The sequence below is a fragment of the Macrotis lagotis genome, chromosome 1 (assembly GCF_037893015.1).
Source record: "Macrotis lagotis isolate mMagLag1 chromosome 1, bilby.v1.9.chrom.fasta, whole genome shotgun sequence".
Lineage (NCBI taxonomy): Eukaryota > Metazoa > Chordata > Mammalia > Peramelemorphia > Peramelidae > Macrotis > Macrotis lagotis.
This window is the reverse complement of record NC_133658.1, coordinates 65011347-65034248: the sequence shown is the minus strand read 5'-3', so window position 1 is coordinate 65034248 and position 22902 is coordinate 65011347. Positions and strand designations below refer to the sequence as shown.

The following is a 22902-nucleotide window of genomic DNA, read 5'->3' as shown; positions in this document are numbered from 1 at the left end:
ATTAAACAATATGTCCTTAGAAGGAGTGTTCACATGATAGAGATCAAGGATACATTAGAGTATTGTTAGATTTAAAAAATTAGAGCTGTCCAAAAGTGTAATTGACTCCATAGAGAGATAAAGATTTTTCTAGACTAGACTAGATGGCTATTTGTTAGATATGTAAAAAAGGATTTAAGTTTAGACTGGCATCTATTTAATGTCAAGGAAACGCTAGGAAAGCCTCCAGGATACTGAGCATTCCCACTGTAGTGGATTTACTAGAGGGCACAGACAAGAGATGCACAAGATAGACAGACAGGGTCAGGGTCAGGCGTTGGCCTCCATCCAAGAGAACTCCACATCAATAACATCATAAATCCATTGAGCTTGAAGTTAGACTTGGGCTAGATCACTGAGTCCATTTCTATGAATCTTTATTTCTTTAGGACATAATCTTTAGGACCTTGCTTTTAAGTATATGTTATCTTGCATCAGTTCAGTTCAGTTCATTCCAAAAAAAAAAAAAATTTGTTAAATGCTTACTATGTCTAAGTAATGTCTAAGGCATTGAGTAAATGAAAAAAATAGCCCCTGCCTTCAGAGAGTTTATATTCCACTGAGGGGTACAGTGCTTCCACAATTTATGCAAATACAAAGCAATTTGAGTAGAGAAAGAATACTAACAAATGGGAGGCAGGGTTAGAAAAGAAATAGGCAAGGTTAAATGTACCACTACACTTAGAATCAGGAAGATAGGGAGGAAGGAAGGAATGACCAAATAAATGAATGAACAAGCAAACAAACAAATGAAGCATGAAAGAACCAAGGAGTGAAGAAACAAAAGAAGGAAAGAAAGGAGGAGAGAGAACGAATTGGTTCTAAAAGATGCTGATTATGATGATGTTTGTCCTTTGTCCTCAAAGAAGACCATGACATTAGCAAGGTGATGCCATGGCAAGCAAGTGAATTGGATTTTAGTGAGAGAGAGTGATGTGCTAAATCACTAGCCTCACTTTCTCCTCCCAATCCATTGGCTAGATATGAATCGTTAAAATTGGAGATGGCCCTGGATGTGAGGCAGCCGGGGAGTAAGTGACTCACCCAAGGTCAAACAGCCAAATGTTAAATTATGAGCTTATATTTGAACTCAGGTCGTCAGGTCCAGGGCTGATGCTCTATCCACTTCATCACCTAGCTGCTTATAATTCTAAGGACACTGAGGGATGAAAGTGAAGAGAGTGCATTCCAAGCATGAGGAATAGTATTTGCAAAAGTATGGTGGTTAATGATGGAATAGTGACTTCAGAAACTTACACTTTGACAGAAACAAGAATGCACAAAGATGGAACAACATGAAATAAATCTAAAAAGGCAGAGGGAACCCAACTGGGGAGGACTTTAAATGCCAAGTTGAGGAGTCTGTATTTTATCCCCAAGACAATAGCAAGTCACTGAAAAGATTCTTTAATTATTCAGTGTCTTGGTTTTCCTGCTACAATGTAAGCTCCTAAATCTTTCATGAGCTGTTAGTAAGGAAAGCATTTTGTAAATTGTAAAGTGTCATAAATAAATGAACCCTCATGATTATTTATCATCAGTCCATATAATCTCAGTTCTCTAGAAATTGAGCAAAGAGGGAGGTGATGGGAGCCTAGAGTGTCAGAGAAGGCTTCCTGGAGTCAAGCTAATCTTTGAGCTAAGCCTGGGTTATTATTATTCATAGAAACAAGTCTGCAGTACTTTAAGGTTTACAAAAAATTTTTGACATCTTTGTGAAGGAAGCAAAGCATGTGTTGGCATTCTCCCATTTTATATCAATGAATCAGTCAATCAGCAAGTATTCATTGTGTTTACCATGTGCCTACATTTTGCTAGGCACCTGAGAGATAAACAAAAATGAAATAGCATTTGCCCTCAAGGAACTTCCATTCTATCAAGATAAACATCTTCTTGTCTAAGTAGAAGCACAATATGAACAAAGTAAAATACTCAGTAAATTAAGGGAGTTTGAGTAGTTGAGACATGGAGGAAAGGAATCAGGGAATCAGTAGTTCTTAATCTGAGAACCATCATCTTGAATGGGAAAAAAAATTACATCTCTAATTCCCCATATAATTAATTTCCTTTGTAATCCTATATAATTTATTTTATGAGTTTAAAGCCGTCATTCTGAAAGGGGGCATCCATAGGCTTTACTAGATCTCCAAAGGAGACTACAAAAAAGTTAAGAAGCCTTGCTCTAGAAGGAGTAGTGCTTAAGTTGAGATTTGAAGGAATCAGAAATAATAAGAGGCAGAAATAAAGAAAGAGCATTCTGGGCAAGGGAGACAGCACTCAGCTCAAGGAGATACATGGTTCACTTGTTTCAGAAGTTAAGTGACAGAATTGAAACACAGCTCTCTGGGCTTCAGATCCAATGCATTCCATTGTTGAATATAGTCCTGGAATGAACAAATGGACAAACATTGTAGAATATAATCCTGAATGGTGATGGAAATGGATAGTGAAAGGATTCCTTCTTCCTTTGCATACCTTTCCTGACTCTCCTGCCCTTGTATGACTGAACAGCCTAGCATGAGAAACCAAAATTAGATTGGGTGGACTCCTTCCCAGCTGCCAAAGGAGGAGGACCAAACATACCAATTGTTCTATTTCTGATTGACTGGTCAAAACAGACTCCCAAGAGACAAAGAAACAGAGAGAAGGAGAGAGAGAGAGAGAGACAGAGACAGAGACAGAGAGAGAGACAGAGACAGAGACAGAGAGAGAATGAAAAATAGAAAAAGAAAGAGAAAGAGAGAGGGAAACAAAAACTTCAATTATGTAGTTTAATCTTGTCAACAGAGTGAAGGAAAGAAATCATGTGAGTCAAAAGGAAAGCTAACAGGTAGACTAAGGCTGCAAAATGGATAATTGAAAGTTATAGAATAGCATTAATTCTCCAGATACCCCTACCCAGGGCAAATCAAAAAGGACCTGTGTTCACTTCTGCCACATTTAGGAACAGACATTCACAAGCTAGAGAATGATTAGAGGAGAGTTCTAGGATTATGTCATTAAATAGCAGAAGGAAGAAGAGATGCTCTAGGGGACCATAAGAGACATCTTCAAGTATCTGAGGGACTTTCAGGGAGGAAAGATTAAACTTGTTTTGATTAGGCCCAGAAAAAAAATAATAGTAATGACCTTCAACTTGGTCTAAACCTGTATTCTTTAACGTAAGAAAATCCCCATAAGGAAGCTCCCTCTTACCAATACAGATAGGGAGTTTTCCTACAAATTACCATCTCAGAGAGTTGTCTAAGAGGATAACATATTTATTAAGGGTAGAGTACAGCTATGAGAAAGCAAATTTTGATTTGGCATAAGAAGAAATGTTCTAAAAATTAGGTCCAGAGGTATAGCTAAAAATTTTGGCATCCAGGAAAAAGGCATTACGTGTGTGTGTGTGTGTGTGTGTGTGTCTGTGTGTCTGTGTGTGTCTGTGTGTGTCTGTGTGTCTGTGTCTGTGTGTCTGTGTGTGTGTGCAGGTCTATGTATACACACATACATATATGATTATATAACCTACTATATATATATATATCTATATATATATATATATCACCTACTAAATATAGCACCTACTATATTTTATATATACATATAGATATATGACATATCCATATACAAATACAAATTGTATATAAATATATATCATATGTGTGTGTAGATATAGTTAAAGATGGTACCTATGGGTCAAATACTGTGCTAAGCACCTTTTATATATATTATCTGATTTGATCTTCACAACAGTGCTTCAAGTTACATTTTACATTTGAGGAAACTGAGGTAGGCAGAAATTAAATGACTTGCCCAAGAATACACAGTTAATAAATTTCTGAGACCAGTCTTAACCCATGTCTTCCTGACTCTGGGGTCAGCAACTGAACACTGAACACATTAAGGGCAAGTGGCAAGGAGCCAGATGCATACTTGCAAATCTACTTTTTATGAGAGACTAAATAAGAGATCTAATGTCATAAAACCTGATAAGAAGAGAGACCCCAGTATACCAGCCCAAAGCAAGGAAACAAATACCCTGGGGCAATGACCTCCAAAGGCAAAAGACCTTGCAAAAGAATTGCCCAATGTTGCTTCTGGGGAAACCACTACCTCTTAGGTTGTATCCCCTACCACCACTACCACAAAGGGGAGGAAAGAGAGAGAACAAGCAAAAAACGAATTTATAAAACTAATTATTTTTACAATTAGATAATAAAATGGGTTTTCTCTATGATGCTGAAGGAAATGCAAATACTGTTAGTACCCTCTAGATTTTGGTGCTCTAGGGTAGTATCACTTATCTACCTCTAGTTATAGCTCTGACCCAATCAGGCCATTATCAGAGTGACCCCAAATTAGAACACCTTCAGAAGATAAAAAAATCCCCATCATTGGATATTGTTAAGAATAGGCTAGATGACCATTTGGTAGGGATGTTTAAGTAACTCAATTATAAGTTAGACTAATTCTAGGATTCTGTCTATGAAAAAGGAAGATGAAGGAAGGAAAATGAGAAATCTGACCTTAATGGACCTGGAAAAGTAATCTATTAATACAGCCCCTAGGGCTCAGCGCCCACCCATAGTAAGGAGGAATATTCATAATAATGATAGCAAACTCCCATTTATGTGAAGCTTTAAAGTTTACAAAATGCCTAAAATACAGCCTCCTCAAAAACATCTCTCTTCTCTGCCCACATGGTACCATCAGAAGAATCCTTTAGAGACAGGGGATCCTTAAAGGTGGAGGATCCATTTCTGACTCTGCCATTCACCAACTATGTGACTTGGCAAGATTCCTTTCCTGGGTCAGAAGTTCCTTATCCAACAAGGCTCCTAAAACTGCACCATGCACTTCACAGGCTTCTTGCAAGCACTGTGCTTTGTTGGCCTCCAAGTGTTGTTGGGAATGGGAGTGATTGCAAGTGTAACTACTCATCAGAGACTAGAGGAAGTGGGCAGTGGGGAGTGGTTGAGGTCCCTCACCTCTCACCACCCCAGTCCACAAAAGAAACACAATTCTGTTATCTCTTCTCGTGGCCTCCTAACTCCTAAACCTGGAAATCCCAGTACAGTGGGGTTCTTGGAGGGGATCTCCATGGGGAGAGTCCAGAGTCCAATGAGAAATGGGAAGAGAGAAGACCACAGCTGGTCTTGGAGGTCTGGGGAAGATAGCGGGGTGTGTACTCCCATGTGAGATCATTCCTTTGGTTCTGCCAAAATTAATAACCTCCCCTCCATCTGAGTACTGACCCTTCTCCCTGGGAAGCATCTGTCTTCATACTTTAGTTTCAACCATCAACTTCAACAATCTGCTTCTTGCCTTTAATTAAGATGGAAGGGGCAGCCGCTGAGTTGATTAGAACTTTGCTGTCGCTTGACTGCTGTAGAGAAGACAGTGTGCATTCACAATCGGTGTGTATTTGTTTGCTTTTGTCTTTGTGGGAGCATGGAAGCAATGTGCTGTAAAGGAAAGAAGGGGGGTACTAGGAAAATGAGACTGAATGGGTGAAAGTTATGGGGATGGAGATTCCAGACCAAGGCAAGCAAGAATCTGAGAGTGAATAGAATTTTTAGAAGATATAGTGGGCTACTTCATGGAGCAGTTAATACCTCTTCACTGAAGGGATCCAAGCAGGGGCTAAATGAGCATGTGTTGGGGATACTGTTAAAGGAATTCTTGCATCAAGAAGGGGAGGGATAGCTGACCTCTAAAGGTCCCGCAAGTTGAGATTTGAGGATTCTTGAGTTGAGGAGGCAATAGGTGTCAGAGCATTAGGAGTGAAAGAACTGGGGCAGGAAGGCCAGCTCTGTCATTACAACCAATCTGAGTTTAGGCAAGTATGATCACTTATGGGTGCAGCAGTTCCCTAATCTGTAAAAGAAAATGGCTGAAGTCTCTTCCAATTCTAAACACTAGAAGCTTCTTACCCTAGAATAACATATATTCATTTCACTTCAATTAAACACCTACTATCCACAAGACTCTGCAATAAGAAAACAAAACTTTTAATAGCCACATCCCTAGGAGGGGATAAAATAATTGATGAGAAACTTATAATAGAAGGCAATTTGGGGAGAAAAACAGAGGAAAGGAAGGAGAGAGAGAGAGAGAGAGAGAGAGAGAGAGAGAGAGAGAGAGAGAGACAGAGAGAGAGAGAAGACAGAGAGACAGAGAGAGACAGAGACAGAGACAAAGAGACAGAGACAGAGAGAAAGAGAGACAGAGAAACAGAGAGAAACAGAGACAGAGGGAGACAGAGAAACAGTGAAAGAAACAGGGGCAGAGAAAGAGAGAGACAGAGGGAGCAAGATTCTAACAGCCTCTGTTAGGTTCCTTCCCAGCTCTAACATTCTAAACTCTCTATTTTGGCATTCGATGTGCTAAGTCTCCTCCAAGCTCTAGCATTCTTGATTCTCTACCATCTTATGGTCTAGGTTTCCTCTCAGCTCTAACATTCTACAATCTCTATTTTAATATTCTATGTTCTAAGACCCCTCCCAGTTCAAATATTCTTCATTCTCTAGTCTATCATCTTATGTTCTAAGTTCCCTCCCAGCCTTAACATTCTCTATTCTCTATTCTAACATCCTCTGTTCTAAGATGCCTTTCAGCTCTGACATCTGCACATCAATGATCCTAGGAGATCATTGTGGGCTAGGATGGTCAGGGTGAACTTCTTGGAGGCAGTGAGACTGAATAGTAGAAAGTAAAGAACCAGAGAGGAAGAAGGAGTAGCATTCACACAGATGGGAACAACATGATTGGTCATGGAAACATAAGGAAAGGGGAAGGGGAAAACATAAAGGACAGTGAATTTCCCATCAGGTTGGTTGTCCTTCCTCCAGAAAAATTATTTATCTTAATGCCAAAGCTCCAAGCCTAAGCAGAGGTCATGTTTCCCTTTCACTAAAGACCCACATACTCTTCCCTAAATGGCATCTCTCTTCAAACTGCCTTTCATAGTTAAGGATCAGGGGAGACAAAATCCAAAGAGAGATTCCAGTAGGATATTCACTTAATGTATTGTAAGACGCTTGATGGCAGAGACTGTCTTTTATCTCTTTTTGTATTTCCAACAGCTAGTACATTGCCTGATCCAATAAATATTGACTGACTCTCCTTTCCTAAAATCACTAATATGGGGAACAAATTATGGGTGAGATCTGTGTATGCAAAGAGACTCAAACAGAGCTAATGGTGAAACAAAAGCCAAAAACAGGCAAAGATGTTGGATCTCAGAATAAATTCTCTTCTGTTTTAGTCCCTGGTCTTAGACACAAAGTACTGAATGGACAAAAGCATTGACACAATGAACATGTGAAGGATTTTCTCTATTTGGTCAAAACCAAATCCTTTTTGCCAGTTAATGCTCAACAATAATCAATGATCTAACAATAATCCTGATCTAGCTGCTGTCTCTTGCCCAAGTCAGGGGAACATTAACACATCAAATCTGTGAGTTTATCAAAGGGAAAATTATGCTCAGAAATTACAGATTGAATCTCTTGGTTATTTGTTCTTGCCAAGCAGTATTCCTGTTATGTGTTGATGGTTAGATGTGTTGATGAGGCTGATAATGAAGGAACATACCACTTGAAAATAAAAGGATCAGCGGAGGTGAAATTTAATGTGTCAGTAATTGGTAGGCAATGATTCACAATGGAAAGTACTCTGGATTTAAATCTGAACTGAGATTAAAAACCATATCCTATGGAGCAGGTAGGTGGTGCAGTGGATAGAGCACTGGCCCTGGGTCAGGAGGACATGAGTTCAAATCTGACTTCAGACACTTAATAATTACCTTACTGTGTGACCTTGGGCAAATCACTTAACCCCATTACCTTGCAAAAAACAAATAATTAAAAAAAATGGATTAGAACATTTATGAGCAATGAGACCAGCTATGATTCTGTCATTTCTCTTTATCTGTTTTCTCTTCTATAAAACAGAAATAACAAAACCATCACTAACTTCCTCAAAAATACCAAAGAATAGATGTAAACTGTCATTATCATTGTTTGTTGATGGACATCAGATCCCTCAAAGCACTTTCCCTTTGCATGTAACATCTCACTCTGTCCCCTATGTATAAAGACAACAATAGTGAGGGAGCACTTTCCTTTTATGCACAAATATGATGGAAAAAGAAAGACATGGAATCACAAGGCATGTCCATCCTGTTCTCAAAATTACAATTCATAGGTAATTTCTAAGTATGCATAAGACCAGATAAACATTCCCATAGAACTCAGAAACTAAGTAATTGTTCTCAAGAAACCTTCCTTAGCTTTCATCCAGGGTAATCCATCATCCAATCAATATACATTTATTAGACATCTATATGCAGAGATAAAAGAAAATACAACCCTTGCCCTCAAGGAGTTTACTGTCTCTGGGGGAGACAGCCTGTACATACAGTAATGGATACCAAATCTGTACCAAGTAATGGTGGAAGATACCAGAAATTTGGAGGATCCAGAGAAAGAATCATGAGCCTTGAGAAAAAGGAACAGAGTTTACCTAGAACCCAATGAATGAAGAGATAGCATGTGTAATAAGGGTGGAAAAGGCAATGAAGACCAGAGATATGAAAGGCTTTAAAATGTAGAACAGAGAACCTTAGAGGTCCTAGGGAGTCACTTAAGACAGAAAGTGACACAGATCTATCTTAGATTGACTCAGGGGCAGTTATGTGGAGAAGAGAAAGGCAGGGAGAGACCAATTAATTAGGAAGATATTACAATGACCAAAAGCCATGAGGATGTGGGAATTAAAATTGTCTAACCTATGTTAAAAGTCTAAGGCAGAGCTCTGAGCCAACGACACTTTTTATTAAAGAGTTCATGATCTCCTCTAATAATATGGACCTCAGATCTTCCTCATGATCTGAGATACCCCCTTCTTCCAGATCTTATTTTTATAAGGTTTTTAAACCAGATTTGATTCCCAAATATTCGAAAAGGGCTATACAAAGCACAGTCCCATTGTTTAATAGACCTTGCTTCACTAGTCAAAAATAATGCATCAGAAATGGTACCTCCATCAGAGGGTCTCAAGTTGGAGGGAGCCTCTCCACTGACTAAGCAATCATAAGATAGTCACCTGTTCATGTTGAATAGGAGCGATCCAGAGGTACAAAAAATAAATTGGGGGACTTTCCATGTAATTGAGTCACCTCTGTTACACTGGGTTTGGTCGACATGACAAAGAAAAACAAGGGTGGAGGACCTGTAGTTATCTTCCTATGATTAAGCAAGTGAATTTATAATATGTAGCCCCAGTTCTAGGGTCTAATATACAAAAATTGTAATCATTACCCCTAGGTAATGAAAGCATATTTATTAATACTGAGCAGAATAGAGCAGGGGTCCAAATGAATTATTTTTCACCAGAATCTGACCTACGGTGGTGGCCACATGAGCCAAAAGGAAGAAATAGATCCCAGATATGTGTCAAGGAGACAAAAAATGACATGATTTGGCAATGTTGTTGAGGGTAGGGAGAAATGGGAAGGAATTTGAGGAAGTAGGTCAGTCAAAGTTGATTTTGAGGTTTCTGAGTCTGAGTGATTAGGAAGATGGTGGTGTCATCAACAGATGGACAAAATGAGGCTGTAAAGGGGGCTGGTTTAGGGGAAAAGCATGAGTTCAGGTCTGGATATGCCAAATTTGAGCCAGTGGTGGGCAGAGATGCCCTCTCAACAATAAAAATTTGCTTTTCTATTAATCTTAGTTGATTATTCCCTAGAACCTATCTCTGCATCTCTGGGCTTGAAGTCAGAAGACTTGAGTTCACATTCTTATCTTACTACTTCCTGGAGAAATCACTTCCTTTTGTTGTCCTCAGTTTTTTCATTTTGCTGTATGGGTGACACAGGAATGAAGAGTCCCTAGGGTATTAAAATTGTCTTGGGGCTTGTTGAGTTCTCCAGAAAAGGAGTTCCCCTACCCCCATCCACATGGGCAAAGATTCTCTGAAGGAACAAAGGGACCAATCACAAAGGAAGGGGAAGACTTCAGGCAAAGGGGGATGGGAGAGGATGTTGCAAGAGCTGACTGATTAGTGAAGGTAGTGGATTACTGAAACTAGGGAATCTTTGAAGTCTACCTGAACAAACATTATCATACAGTATATTCTTGTGGTGGGGTCACTGGAGTGGTTAGCATGGCAGGTAGGTCCTTTAATTGGTGAGCTAATGCTTAGCATTAACTGAACCTAGGGCAGCTAGGTAGAGTAATGGATAGAGCACGAGCCCTGGAATCAGGAAGATTTGAGTTCAAATTTGACCTCAGATACTTGACATTTACTAGCTGGATGACCATGGGCAAGTCACTGAACCCTGATTACTTCATACCCAATCTCTTGATCCTTAATCTGGCCACTGGACTCATATGGTTCCTGAAGAGAAATTGAGGCCAGTGACTTAGCACAGCACCCTTTCAGTCAAAACCAATTCATGCTCATGTCAAGCTATCACCTCCCTGATATCATGATATTCTTCAAGAATGAAGGACAAACAACAATAATGCTTGACACAACATGGAGGTTACTTTGCTCAGTTTACCAAGATGGAAGGAATTTTGATCAATTTATGATATGCAGCTTCTAGGGGGGGGTGTGATTAGAATGTTGAAACTGGAATTAGGAAGACCTCAATTCAAATCCTGCCTCAGACATTCAGAAGTTGCATGATCCTGGGCAAGTCACTAACCCCGTTTGCCTCAATTTCCTCATCTATAATATGTCAACAGTTATGACACCTCAGAAGTCCTTTGCAACCCTTAAAATCCCATAATAATAGCTAACATTTTATATAGTGCTTACTATATAATGCTTTATAATGATATTCTTATTGATCCTTACACCATTCCTGGGGTGGTTAGGTGCTATTTTTATCTCCATTTTACAAATGAGGAAACTGAGTAAAACAGAAGTTAAGTGACTTGCCCAGGGTCACACAGCTAGTAAATGTCTGAGGCTGGATTTGAACTCAGGTCTTCCTGGCTCCAGGTCTAGCACACTCTCCCCAAGTCACCTAGTTGCCCCACAGGAGAATTAAGGAATACCTCAAAGAGTTGTGAAGAAAGTGATTTGTAAATCATAAACCTTAAAACATTACTGAAATGTGAGTATTTTCGTGCTACAGTCCAAAATCCCTTGCAGAGGGAGGGAGGAAGGAAGAGTGCCAGAGAGGGAAAAGAAAAGGGCCATCTCACAGTGGGAAAGTCTTCAAAACATACCAAGGGCAAGCAGTCCTCACTGGGGCCATGAATCTTTCATGTGACATTTTCCAGATTCATTTCCATTAGTTTTTTTTTCATTTTTCTCCTCAATCCCTCCAAGTACCCCACACCTAACAGAAAGTAGCTCAAACCCAAAGAATAAATAAAGAATCCCCAACACACACTCATTGGAGATTTTCAGGCAGAGGTCAGACAATGATTTTTTGAGTATTCCTTTGGGATATGGGTGGGACTCAACGTCCACTAAGTTTCTCTTTACCTTTCAAATTCCATAATTCTGGGATTTTTACGTCCATAGCAGAAAGAACATTGGACCCAGAGAGGGTATCTGATCTGGGACTTCCACTTCCTTATTGTCCCCTAAAATTTTCTCTTACCCCTAATTATCCCCTGCCATGCCAGATTAATGATAATCATAACCACATTTGTAGCTGCATGCCATATGTAACCATATAACCACAATAATAGCATTTATAGAACAATGTGTTTTAAATTATCTCATTTGATCCTCACAACTTTGGCAGATCAGTGTGTTTATTATCACCATTTTACAGATGAGGAAACTGAGGCAGACAGAAGGTAAGTGATCTGCCCAGTGTCACACAAGCAGTAAGTGTGTGAGACATGATTTGAACTCTGGTCTTTCTGGCTCAAGGTTCAGTGTTCTAATCACTGACATATATTGGCAAGACCATTGCATCTGGAATCAGGGCACCTGGGTTTTAAACTACCTGAAAGTCAGGTTCTCTGCAGTTGTACCTACATCTTGGAGGATTGTAGAGAGAATTAAATGATTCATTATGTACAAAGCACTTTTTAACCAAAAAGTTTTATGTAAATGTAAGTCATTACTGTTACTCTCAGAGCTTTATCCATTTAGATAATGGACTGAGGGCTAAGAAGGTTCTTTGAGCTTTAGTCCAACTATCTCATCTTACAGATAGGGAAAGGAAGATTCCTTAATGCAAAGGAACTTGCCCAAGATCCCAAATGAGGTCTTGTTCTAGTCACCCAGACCCAAAACACAGTTCACTCCCTGGGAAGAAGAGCCAATGTTTCTTCAGAAAACCATTGACATGGTCAGCTCTTCCTGCAGCCAGTTTGGTGCCAGTCATTCAAATGTAATAGTATTACTAGAGTTCACAGAATTTCCTCAGTTAGCAGAAGGTCTGAGATCTCCTACTTCAGCTCTTTACCCTTTCTCAGAACTTCCTCCCACATGAAGCCACTTTTCTTTGGAACAGTGCTGGTGCTTGGCTGCCCCTCACACAGACCATCTGGCCAAGGTAGGAAAGACTTGTCTTTTGAGTGATTTTGACAATGGTAGCCATAGGCAGAGGTAGAGACTTCCCAAGTACTCTTCCTTCAACACAATTCAGGAACCTTCAGTGGCTATCCCCTGGGTCAATGAATTCATCCAGGCTGTTTAGGATAAGGGCGGGTGCTTGAGCTAAGGAGGCCAAGGCTACCAGTGTGATCATTCTGTGCATTAAGAAGATTTATTAATCCAGCTGTTCTTAGGAAATTAGAGCTTGGAGGGGCCTTCATACATGGACTCTTAGACTATAGAATGTCAGAGCAGGAAGGAGTCTTGAGGATACAATATTTGAACAGAGCTAGAAGAGGTCTTAGAACAAAGAATGTCAGAGTTAGAAGGAACTTAGAACAGAAAATGTCAAAGCAGAAAGGGGCCTTAAAATACAGAATTTCAGAACTAGAAAGAATCTTAGAACATAGAATGCATGTTAGAATCTTAGAACACAGAATCTTATTGCTGGAAAGGATGCTTAATGTCCCAAATTCCCTTCTGTCACTGGTGTCCAGATAATCTGAAACGATGTGCATCTGACCAGTCACCAAATTAAGGAGAACAGAGCTACAAAGACTTGGGTTTACAAAGCAAATTAGAGGTTAACTTTTATTTGTAAAATGGAGAGAATATCTGCAATCCAATGAATGATTATAAAGAACTGATATTGTCTGAATACAAACTGAAGCATGCTATTTTTTACTTTCTTTCATTCTTTTTTATTCAAGTCTTCCTGTACAAAATTACTAATATGGAAATGTTTTACATGTTTGTACGTTTATAAACTATATGTGATTGCTTACCATCTCAGGGAGTAGGAGGGAGGGAAGGAGGGATAGATTTGTAACTCAAAACATTTTTAAATGTTTTTAAAAATTGTTTTAACATAATTTGGGGAAAAAATAAAATATTATTTTAAAATGAGAGAATAAATCCCAACCATCCCACTTTATTAGGATACCATGAAAAAATCAAATGAAATAAGAATGCAGCTAGGTGGCGCAGTGGATAGAGTGCCTCTTTTGTTCAAAGCTTTATCTATCTCTGGCAACTCTTCATCATTTACACATCTGATAAGCACGATATTAACCAATCAACAATCATTTATTAAGTGACTACCATGTGTTAACCACTGAGGATACAAAGAGAAATGTGAAACAGTCTTTGTCATCAAGCTTACATTCTGTTGGAGAAACCAACACTATAGATTTATGCTTGGAATGGAACCCAGAGTCCATAGATTCTCACCCAGTCATTTTACAGCTGAGGAAACTGGGTTCCAGAGAAATAAAGTGTCTTCCCCAGGGTTAAATAGTAACTGTCTATGGCAGCTAGGTGGCACAGTGGATAGAGCACCAGCCCTGGAGTCAGGAGTACCTGAGTTCAAATCTGACCTCAGACACTTAATAATTACCTAGCTGTGTGGCCTTGGGCAAGCCACTTAACCCCATTACCTTGCAAAAAAACCTAAAAAAAAATCATATAATAGAGGGAAATTGTTGCTGCTGTTATTATTGGTCCTTCATTCTCAAAGAAGACCATGACATCAGGGAAGGGATGTCATGGCATGCAAGTGATTTGAATTTAAATGAGGGGTACTGTACAAAGCCAACAATCTCATTTTCTGAGCAGTAGTTGTTGTGTTGGGGAAAAGATTATTGAAATGCAAAGGGATGGACCAGATGACTTCCATCAGTCTCACTCTTTTTTCATAGAATCTCAAGAGACTGAAGGAACCTTGAAGATCATCTAGTCCAACCCTAAGTGGCACTATATTGCATAGAACCCTGAATTCATATCTGGCCTCAGATACTTACTGGGCAAGCTTCTTCGCCATGTTTGACTAAGTTTCCTCATCTGTAAAATGAACTGGAGAAGGAAATGGCAAGCCTCTCCAATATCTCTGCCAAGAAAATCCCATATGAGGTCACAGAGAGTCAGACATGAATGAAAATGACTAAACAACCCACTGCTCAGCACAATAGGTGGAAATTCATTTCAAAAGCCTTGAGAGTAGATTTCTAACTTTTAGATAAAGAAATGCCAGACTAAAATTTAGAGCTAAGAAGCCAACTTTGAAACCCAAGTGAACCCCCCCCCACTCCGATTTATAGGGGAGGAAACTGAGTTTCACTATGAGGAACATTTGTCCAAGTTCATCCAAGTACTAAATAAAAGATCAGAGATTTGAACTCAGCTGGTTGAGTCTTATCTTTTGTTACCTGAGAAGACCAAAATGGCATCCCAATGTTTGAAACAAATTACGGTGTATCCAGCTGTGACTACTCTGATACCCCCAAATGCAATGATATAGCATTTTGTTATTTAGAAACTTTTTGCTTACATTAGATCAAAATCCTCTCTGCAAAGTATGCTTTATCCTCTAGGACCAAGCAGAATAAATTGAATCTCTCCTTCCCACTGTAGGCCTTTAGAGATTTGCATATTAATGAATTAACATACATTTCTTAAGTGATTTCTATGGACCATGAGGTGATACAGTATATAAAATGCTGAGTTCAAATCTAGCCTCAGACACTTACCATATGATCTGGGCAAGTCACTTAACCCTGTTGGTCTCAGTTTTCTCCTCTGTAAAATGAACTGGAGAAATCAGTGGCAAGCCACTTCAGTATCTTTGCCATGGGAACATCAAAATAAGTTCATAAAGAGTCAGACACAAATGAAACAGCTGAACAACAACAAATGAGAAAGTACCAGGCTAAGGATACAAAAATAGGCACGAGATAATCCCTACACTTGAGTAACTCAAATTTCCTATATTTTAGTCAAAATTAACTGAATACCCCACCCCAAGCCCTAAACACTGAAGAATGATAGAGTGCTGAATTTGGAGTCAGAAAGACATAGGTTCAACTCCATCACTGATATTTACTATGTGACCCTAGGCATGTCATCAAACCTCTCTTAGGTCATAGTTTCCCCATCTTATAGAGGAGGAGGTTGAATGAGAGCCTCTAAGGTCCTTTCTAGCTTTTTATGCTTAACAATGGATATACAAAAAAGAAGTAAAAGACTGTCTCTCTATCTTCATGATCTAAAGGGGGAGACAACAGGTCAACTACTATATAGATGATAAATTAGACATAATTAAGAGAGGGAAGGAACTGAAATTAAGGAGAAGTGGGGGAAGGTTTCTGTAGAAGGTAGGATTTTAGATGGGATTTAAAGGTCCAGAGAGGGTAGGAGTCAAGTGTGGAGGAGGGAGAGCCTTCCAGTCATATGGCAGCTGGCCAGTGAAAATGCTCAGAACTGAGAAGAGAAGGAGCTATGGAAGCTGCTTTTCTTCTCTGCTCTGGGTAATAAATAAGAAGGAAAACGATTTCTTCCTCTCTGTAGACAATGCAAAATTTGTCTCTCTCTGTTCTCTGTCATAACCAAAAGAGAGTTGGACTTAGGGTCTGAAGGCCAGAATGTAGTATCCCAAATCTGTCATTTACTTTCTCTCTGCGTGACATTTTGTAAATCACTTCATCTATATGTGTGAAAGTGATCTCATATGGAAAAATGAGGTGGTTAGACTTGGTAATGTCTAAAGTCTCTCCCAGATCTAAGTCCTTTGATCCTATAATCTTTAAAAAAAATTCCTGTGACCTTCCTGGAGAACTAACTCTCAATTTAAAAAATTTAGATGTAAGCCAGAGCTGCCACATGCCCAAAGGTCAATTGATAGTGACAGTGTCTACCTCATTGCCCATCCTTTTATGATGGATCCTGAGAAAGAAAAAAGAATTTGGGAGTAGGAAACTGTCCAGTTTCCAAAGTGGGTTATATTTGTTTCTTAAAGGGTGATTTGGATTATGTGATGTCACAGCCTACAGGAACTATATTGTTCTTTATTTAAGATTCCCACAAGGGCCCACAGGCAATGTCTTCACTGAGTAATTTAAGGGACACTGAGAAGACCCTTCTCCCCACCAAAAATTCTCCTGCCAACCTTTTATAGATAATCAGAAATTCTACCATTCCTTTTACTAATAATATGATGTCCCCAATTGAACACTTCTGAGAGGTATTACAACATTTCTACTGGGAACACTTTAGTATGGAGGAGAAAAGATTCTTTTTTGAAAGCACTTATGTATGGGGATATGGCATATCACCACATGGAGGGAAGAATGTATGATGTAGCAGAAAGCCTTCAGAACCACCACCTTTCACTCACTAGATAATCCCCAAGGCTGAATTCCCTCAGCAAAGTAGCCACCTCTCAACTTTCTTCTCCATATCCCTGGGTCAGAGGCCTTTGTTGACCATACTTCAAGAAGTACAGGATCATTTCCCTAGACAGAGCCTCTTATTGGAGTTAATAGAAAATAAATGCCCTTTTAACTTCCTGAATTCTGGTAGGAAAAGGGAAGGGAAATTGAATGCACAAGTTTAAGGAAAAAGAAGGGACAGAAACAAAATGTGGGCCACATTTTGTAGAAATTCACAGTATAAGGAAAATAAAATTATTCAGGTAGAAAATGAAAGCCAAATGATGTTAAGGGGCTTTAGAATATAGAATATTAGAAATGGGAGTAATCTTAGACACAAGTGATTTGAGCCCCTCATTTACAACAGAGAAAACTGAGACCCAGAAAAGGGAACAAACAGCTGAGTTCACACAATCAATAAGACCTCTCATGCCTAAATTTTGTTCAATGGTCCCCTACAGCTCTAAAAATCACTTTCCCCATTATCACTCCTCCTTCTATTTTCTGTTATTGGCATTTCTGTCCTCCACATTATATAACCTTGGAATGATCTTTGATTCTATCTTTTCCCAAGTTCTGTGATAACTACTTATATATCTCCCACATCTGTCCCCTCCCATTGATTCCTACTGACATCGCCCTAATTCAGGCCTTTTTTCTCATTTCACCTAGAATTTAATAATAAACTTTCAAATGTCTCCTTGCTCCTAGTTTCATTCTTATCCAATCCATCCATCATTCAATAACTCAAGGTTTCCCTCTGTGTCATTCCTCATTCAAAAATCTTCTGCAATTACGCATAAATATGCAATCATATAATTATAGAAAAGTTGTGGCTTCTACCAATTAAAGTATAATTGGAATTCAGGATCCACATGTCTACATTTTGTGATCTGACTTCCCAATCTTAATTCATACTAATACCCTTCATATCGACTCTTGGACCACTCTCCATCCACCATTATCATCCTTACTTCCCCTGTCTCCCTTTCTTTGCTCATTCCTTTCTCCTTGTTTGACACAGGTTTCCCCATCATCTCCATCAGCTGTGTTCTCTTCCTTGCTGCAGGACCCTTTCAACAATAAAAATAAAAATGTTTTAAGTGCCTACTTCATGCAAGATATTTTACTAGGCCTGGAGATATTTAAAAAACAAGAACATAACAATCTCTACCTTCAATATTCTCTGAACTATTCAGACAAAAATATTCCCTCTTTGCTCAAATTTCTCACTTCACTTTGCCTGAGCCTTGCTTTGGTACTTGTCTTATTCTTTTAACATAGATATGGCAGAGGCCCTGTTTGCAAGAAACTTACTGTCTAGTGTGGGGAGTAGAAAAAACAAATATAAAAAGCTTTTCCCCCTTCGGGACCAAGTACAAAGCTTCTCATCTATGATAGTAACTTAAATTCTAATTTTAAAATTTAAATTTAACATTAATTTAATAATGAAGCATTTTTAGGCAGGTTGACTCAGTGTGGGTGTATAAGCAAGCAAGCTGGTTCAGTGGATAGGATTCTAAGCATAGATTCAGGTAGACTAGTTCAAATCCAAACTCAGACATTTAGTAGCTGTGTGACCCTGGGTAAGTCACTAATCTTCTCTTGCCTCCATTTCCCCATCTGTAATAGAGCCTACCTCTCAGAATTGTTATAAATATCAAATGAAATAATATTCATAAAGTGTATTATAAAACCTATATGTAAAAATGCTTATTGTTCTTAATTGTCCTTCCCTTTTTCTATAGACTTGAGCAGATTACAGGAAGATGGAGAAGCTGATCTTCATCATTTTCCTGGCTGCTGCAGCCTTCAGAAGTGTGATAAGAGCTTCTGCAGAGGCAGAGGTCTTCCCTGAGGCACTCCCCCAATCAGGGTCCCAGGATGTACGTCCACGTTTTAAGAGAGACTGGATTTGGAACCAAATGCATATCCAGGAGGAAATGACAAGCAAACTCCCTCACCATGTGGGCAAGGTAAAGGATCTCCCCCTCCACAGGCTGACTGTCCTACCTATGACCTTTTGTAGCAAGGCAAACAATTTTTCCAGCACCCCTGGGAAAAATAGAAAAAATAGTTGAGAATTATAGTTTGAGAGTAGAAGTGATCATTGACTCCACCCCTTTTATATCACAAATAAAGATACAAAGTTTCTCAGGGTAGTAATCATTTACCCAATTGAATGTTGCAGAGTTCCCTGCTCTTGAGGGGCTTGCAGTCAAGGGAGGCAAGAATGACACCATTAGGATGTGAACCATGACTACAGCATTGTATGTGTCTCCAACAGTTGTAGGCAGGCATGGACTGAACTGGTCTAGGAGGGTTTCCTGGAGGAAGTGAGCTTTGAAATAAATGAATAAACCTTGAATAAGTAAAGAAGACAAGGCAGAAAGATCACCACTCAAAATTAAAGGACCTGGGTTCAAATCCTGACCAATACCTCAACATAATCCAATAAACATTAAGGGCACCTTGTATAAAAATAAAACTACTCTCTCCTCAAGTTTGGAGGAAGAAGGATTTGGGGGAAACTATGTATGTATTGGGTGACTTTGGGTAAGTTACGTTTCCTTTTTTGGTCTCAGTTTCCTATTCTGTAAAATGAGGGAATCATTTACCTAGAGTTGCAAGGGACCAAGGAAGTTATCTAGACATATCTACTTATTTTGCAAATGAGGAAACTAAGGTCCAGGAAGCTATAATTGTTCCAAACTCAAAAAGATGGTAAAATTTGAATCCACATCTTCTGAGGTATCTAATACTCTTCACATTTTGTTACACTGGCCATTTATAAAGTATTTTCCAGGCCTAAGTCTGAGGAGAATCTCTCCAGAAGCTATTCTATTTGGGCCAATTCTATAAAATACAGACTTTCAGAATTGGAAGGGATTTCAGAGGCCCTCTAGTTCAATCTATATCTGAACAGGAATCCCATTTGCAACATACCTTTCAAGTTCATCCTCGGCTTAAACACCTCCATGATGCAGATTTCCCCACATTTCTCCTCAGACCACCCAACACTCCTTGGGATCCACCTCATTCTTAGGAAGTTTTTTCCTTATTGAACCACCAGGGGGCTCTGTGGGACAGTTAAATGACCCCTTTCAATGAGGAAATCCCAGATACCTGAGTCTCCTCACTTACCTGGGCAGTTGAGCATCCTCTCAAAAGCAGGAGGTACCCAAGGAAAACAAAACCTGGCTATTTTAGAATGGCTTCCCCTAATCCCAGCTTCCCTTGATTATTATTGCTACTACCTTTAGTCTAGGGATATGGGCCATGTGGATATATCCAGTTAAAAATCTTGACTCAAGCCCCTCTGAACTTGGAGAACTCTGCCCTCCATCTTGGTCAGTTATATTTCAATGAACCTTAATCACGTGAATATGGCAAAAAGGAATCAACTACACAAATGTGACTTTTCTTTCATCACTCATGACCAAAGAAATACAGGAAATATAATCAACATTCATTAAAACAAAGACCCCACTGGATATGTGCCTATTTCTCTTCCAAGTTTTTACCAGTCTGTAGGCACACTGCAAGTCCAAGAATTCCCAGATTCCGTTCAGGTTCATAAATTCCTCATCAGTCAATCCCAACATTAATGAACAAACATTCTCCAGTGTGGTCCCATTCACAGCTTCCAGTAGAGTCAATGACGATCAGTTGAGGGAATCAGTGGAGCATCAGCTGCTTCTGGTTCTCTCCTAAATAAAACCAGAAATAAAATCCAGAAATCTGGATTCAAAGACTAGACCTTCTTTCATGTTGTCTACTCTATTGGCTGCTCAACTCTGGCAACAATTCCAGCCTCTCCTGCCTTATTATCTGTCTCATAAACCTGCTTCTGCCCAAAGAAATAGACTTCATAACAAAAAAGTCTCGGGGCTAAAGCAGGTTCTTTCTGCATCTCAGGGACCATCTCACTTCCTTTTTTTGTCTCAAGGTCCATCCTCATGTCATTTCTGCCCCTCCTAACCTTTTAGATTCTTTTTATATCAGCCAAAGCTTATAGGCAGAGCTGATCTTTGAAACACAGGATCCCTGGATCCTTAGATGGGACAAAGATAAAATGCACACTATGATTACACAGAGGTAAAATTGGCCAATCTGTAATTCCTATCTATTGCTTCTAATTCCATCCTATAGGGTCCAGTATGAGAGCCTTTCAAATATTTGTAGAAAGAGATCATGTCTCCCTTAGGTCTTCTCTCCAGGCTATAAATTTCTGAAATATTTCTTTCAATTAATCCTCCTTTGGTATCAGCTCTAGTACCCTCACAATACTTTTTTTTTGCTTTTGTCTAGTTTGTCTATATCCTCCCTAAAATAAGGTATCATCTTTTGTTGTTGTTTAGTCCTGACCAACTCTTTGTGATCCTATTTGAAGTTTTCTTAGGAAAGATACTGGAGTGGTTTACCATTTCTTTTCTCCAGCTCATTTTATGGATGAGGAAACTGAGGCAAACAGTTCAGTGACTTGCTCAGTCACACAACTAATAAATGTCTAAGGCCATATTTGAACTCAGGAAGATAAGTCTTCCTGACTCAGATCCAGACTTCTATCCACTGGGTCACCTAGCTGATCTTTTTGAAGCATTTGGAAGAGTACATTATTTCAAAAGAGATCAGACTGAGACAAAATGCACATAGTTGTCACTTCCCTCAACCTAGACACTACACTTTCAACACTAGGTTCATGGAGGTGGGTAACATCACTCTGTTTACTCATATCAAACTTACACTAATTTAATGGATGATCATTATTATTACTATAACCTCCTTCTCCTCCTCAGGAGAGCTCAGCTCCTGTCCAACAAAAGGCTTGGTGTTAAAAGCTTTGTCTCCATTCCTACACTGATGCCAAAGCTAAGGAAGAGGTGGGGGGGGGCACAGCAGAATGAGGTAGAATGCAATTAGTATCATGAGTGGGACACCATATGGGCAAGGGCTTTCTAATCTGTTTCTTCAACTAGCTGGGGTGGGCCTAGTAGAGCAACAAAGCTGCAGATGACTGAACATTACCTCATATGGAACTCATGGGATGGATTTTTTAAATAGGATGCACCAGCCTTCACGGCCCAGCTGGGGCACCATCACCTTCATGACGTCTTCTCCATTTTCTCTAGTTGAAATTCATAAAATGAGGTTAGTGCAGTGCTTGGCTTAAGAAATAGCTGCTCCCTTGGGTCCCTTCCACCTCACACCATCCCCAGTATTCCTATGGCTGTTTCCTTTGCCCCATGATAGGATCATAGCTTACAGATGTAGAACAAAAAAAAAGGCTTCAGATATCATCTGAGGCAAGGCTTCTTAACCTGCCATCCATGAACTTTTTCTTTTTAATATTCTGATAACTGTGTTTCATTATAATTGGTTTCCTTTTAAATTCTATGTCTTTTGTGAAGTTAAATTTTTATGAAATTAAAAATATTATTCTGAAAAGGGGACCATAGACTTCACCAGACTGTAAAAAGGATCCAGGACACAAATATAGTCCAGTCTATTCAGTTAAATGACTTGCCCAAGGTCACACAACTGGTACTTGTCAAAGGTGAAATTCAAATAGAGGTCTGATGGACCTAGAGTCCCACATCTTTTGTATTATTTTTTTCCTGTATAAATTATATCCTCCAATTGGATTTCAAGCTTCTTAGGGCAAGGACTGTGTCATTTTATTCTAATTTTGATAGCTCTAATGGATTGGAACTGTTTCCTTGCATCAAATTGAAATTCATCTCCCTGAGATTTCCAGTCATTCTCCAAACTATACACCCTGGGGCCACGTAGAATAGGCCTATTTCTTCTCCTATTTAATAATTCGTCAAGTCAATTTACCAAATATTGTTTGCTCAGATTCACAATGGTCACTCTTTGTGGAGTGAGAGATGAAGTTCCAGGAGAATGCATTCCCCAAGCCTTTGGTGTAGATGTCTCTTCATTAGTGGTATTGTGGCTATTTATTTTATGACTCCAAAGCCAATTTGCATATTCTAATTAAAAAGCTCTATTGACTCTACATATTTAATAAGAACCATCAGTCAACCTGACACGTTTTCTTTTTCAAGAATGTGTCCATATTTTATCTGTCCATTCT

General features: G+C 39.2%; 1 protein-coding gene across 2 annotated transcripts in view; it reads left to right on the top strand.

Annotated features, from left to right (window-relative positions):
* CDH5 (cadherin 5) overlaps positions 1 to 22902 on the top strand; it is a 50205-nt gene that overhangs the window by 9843 nt on the left and 17460 nt on the right. The window contains exons 1-2 of one of the 2 annotated variants that reach the window (XM_074203196.1): positions 12112 to 12559; positions 18551 to 18778. In XM_074203196.1, coding sequence (XP_074059297.1) covers positions 18572 to 18778 — 207 coding nt within the window. In that variant the 5' untranslated portion in view covers positions 12112 to 12559; positions 18551 to 18571. Of the gene's footprint in view, positions 1 to 12111; positions 12560 to 18550; positions 18779 to 22902 lie in introns of those variants that run through there. The other variant, XM_074203193.1, reaches the window with a different exon arrangement.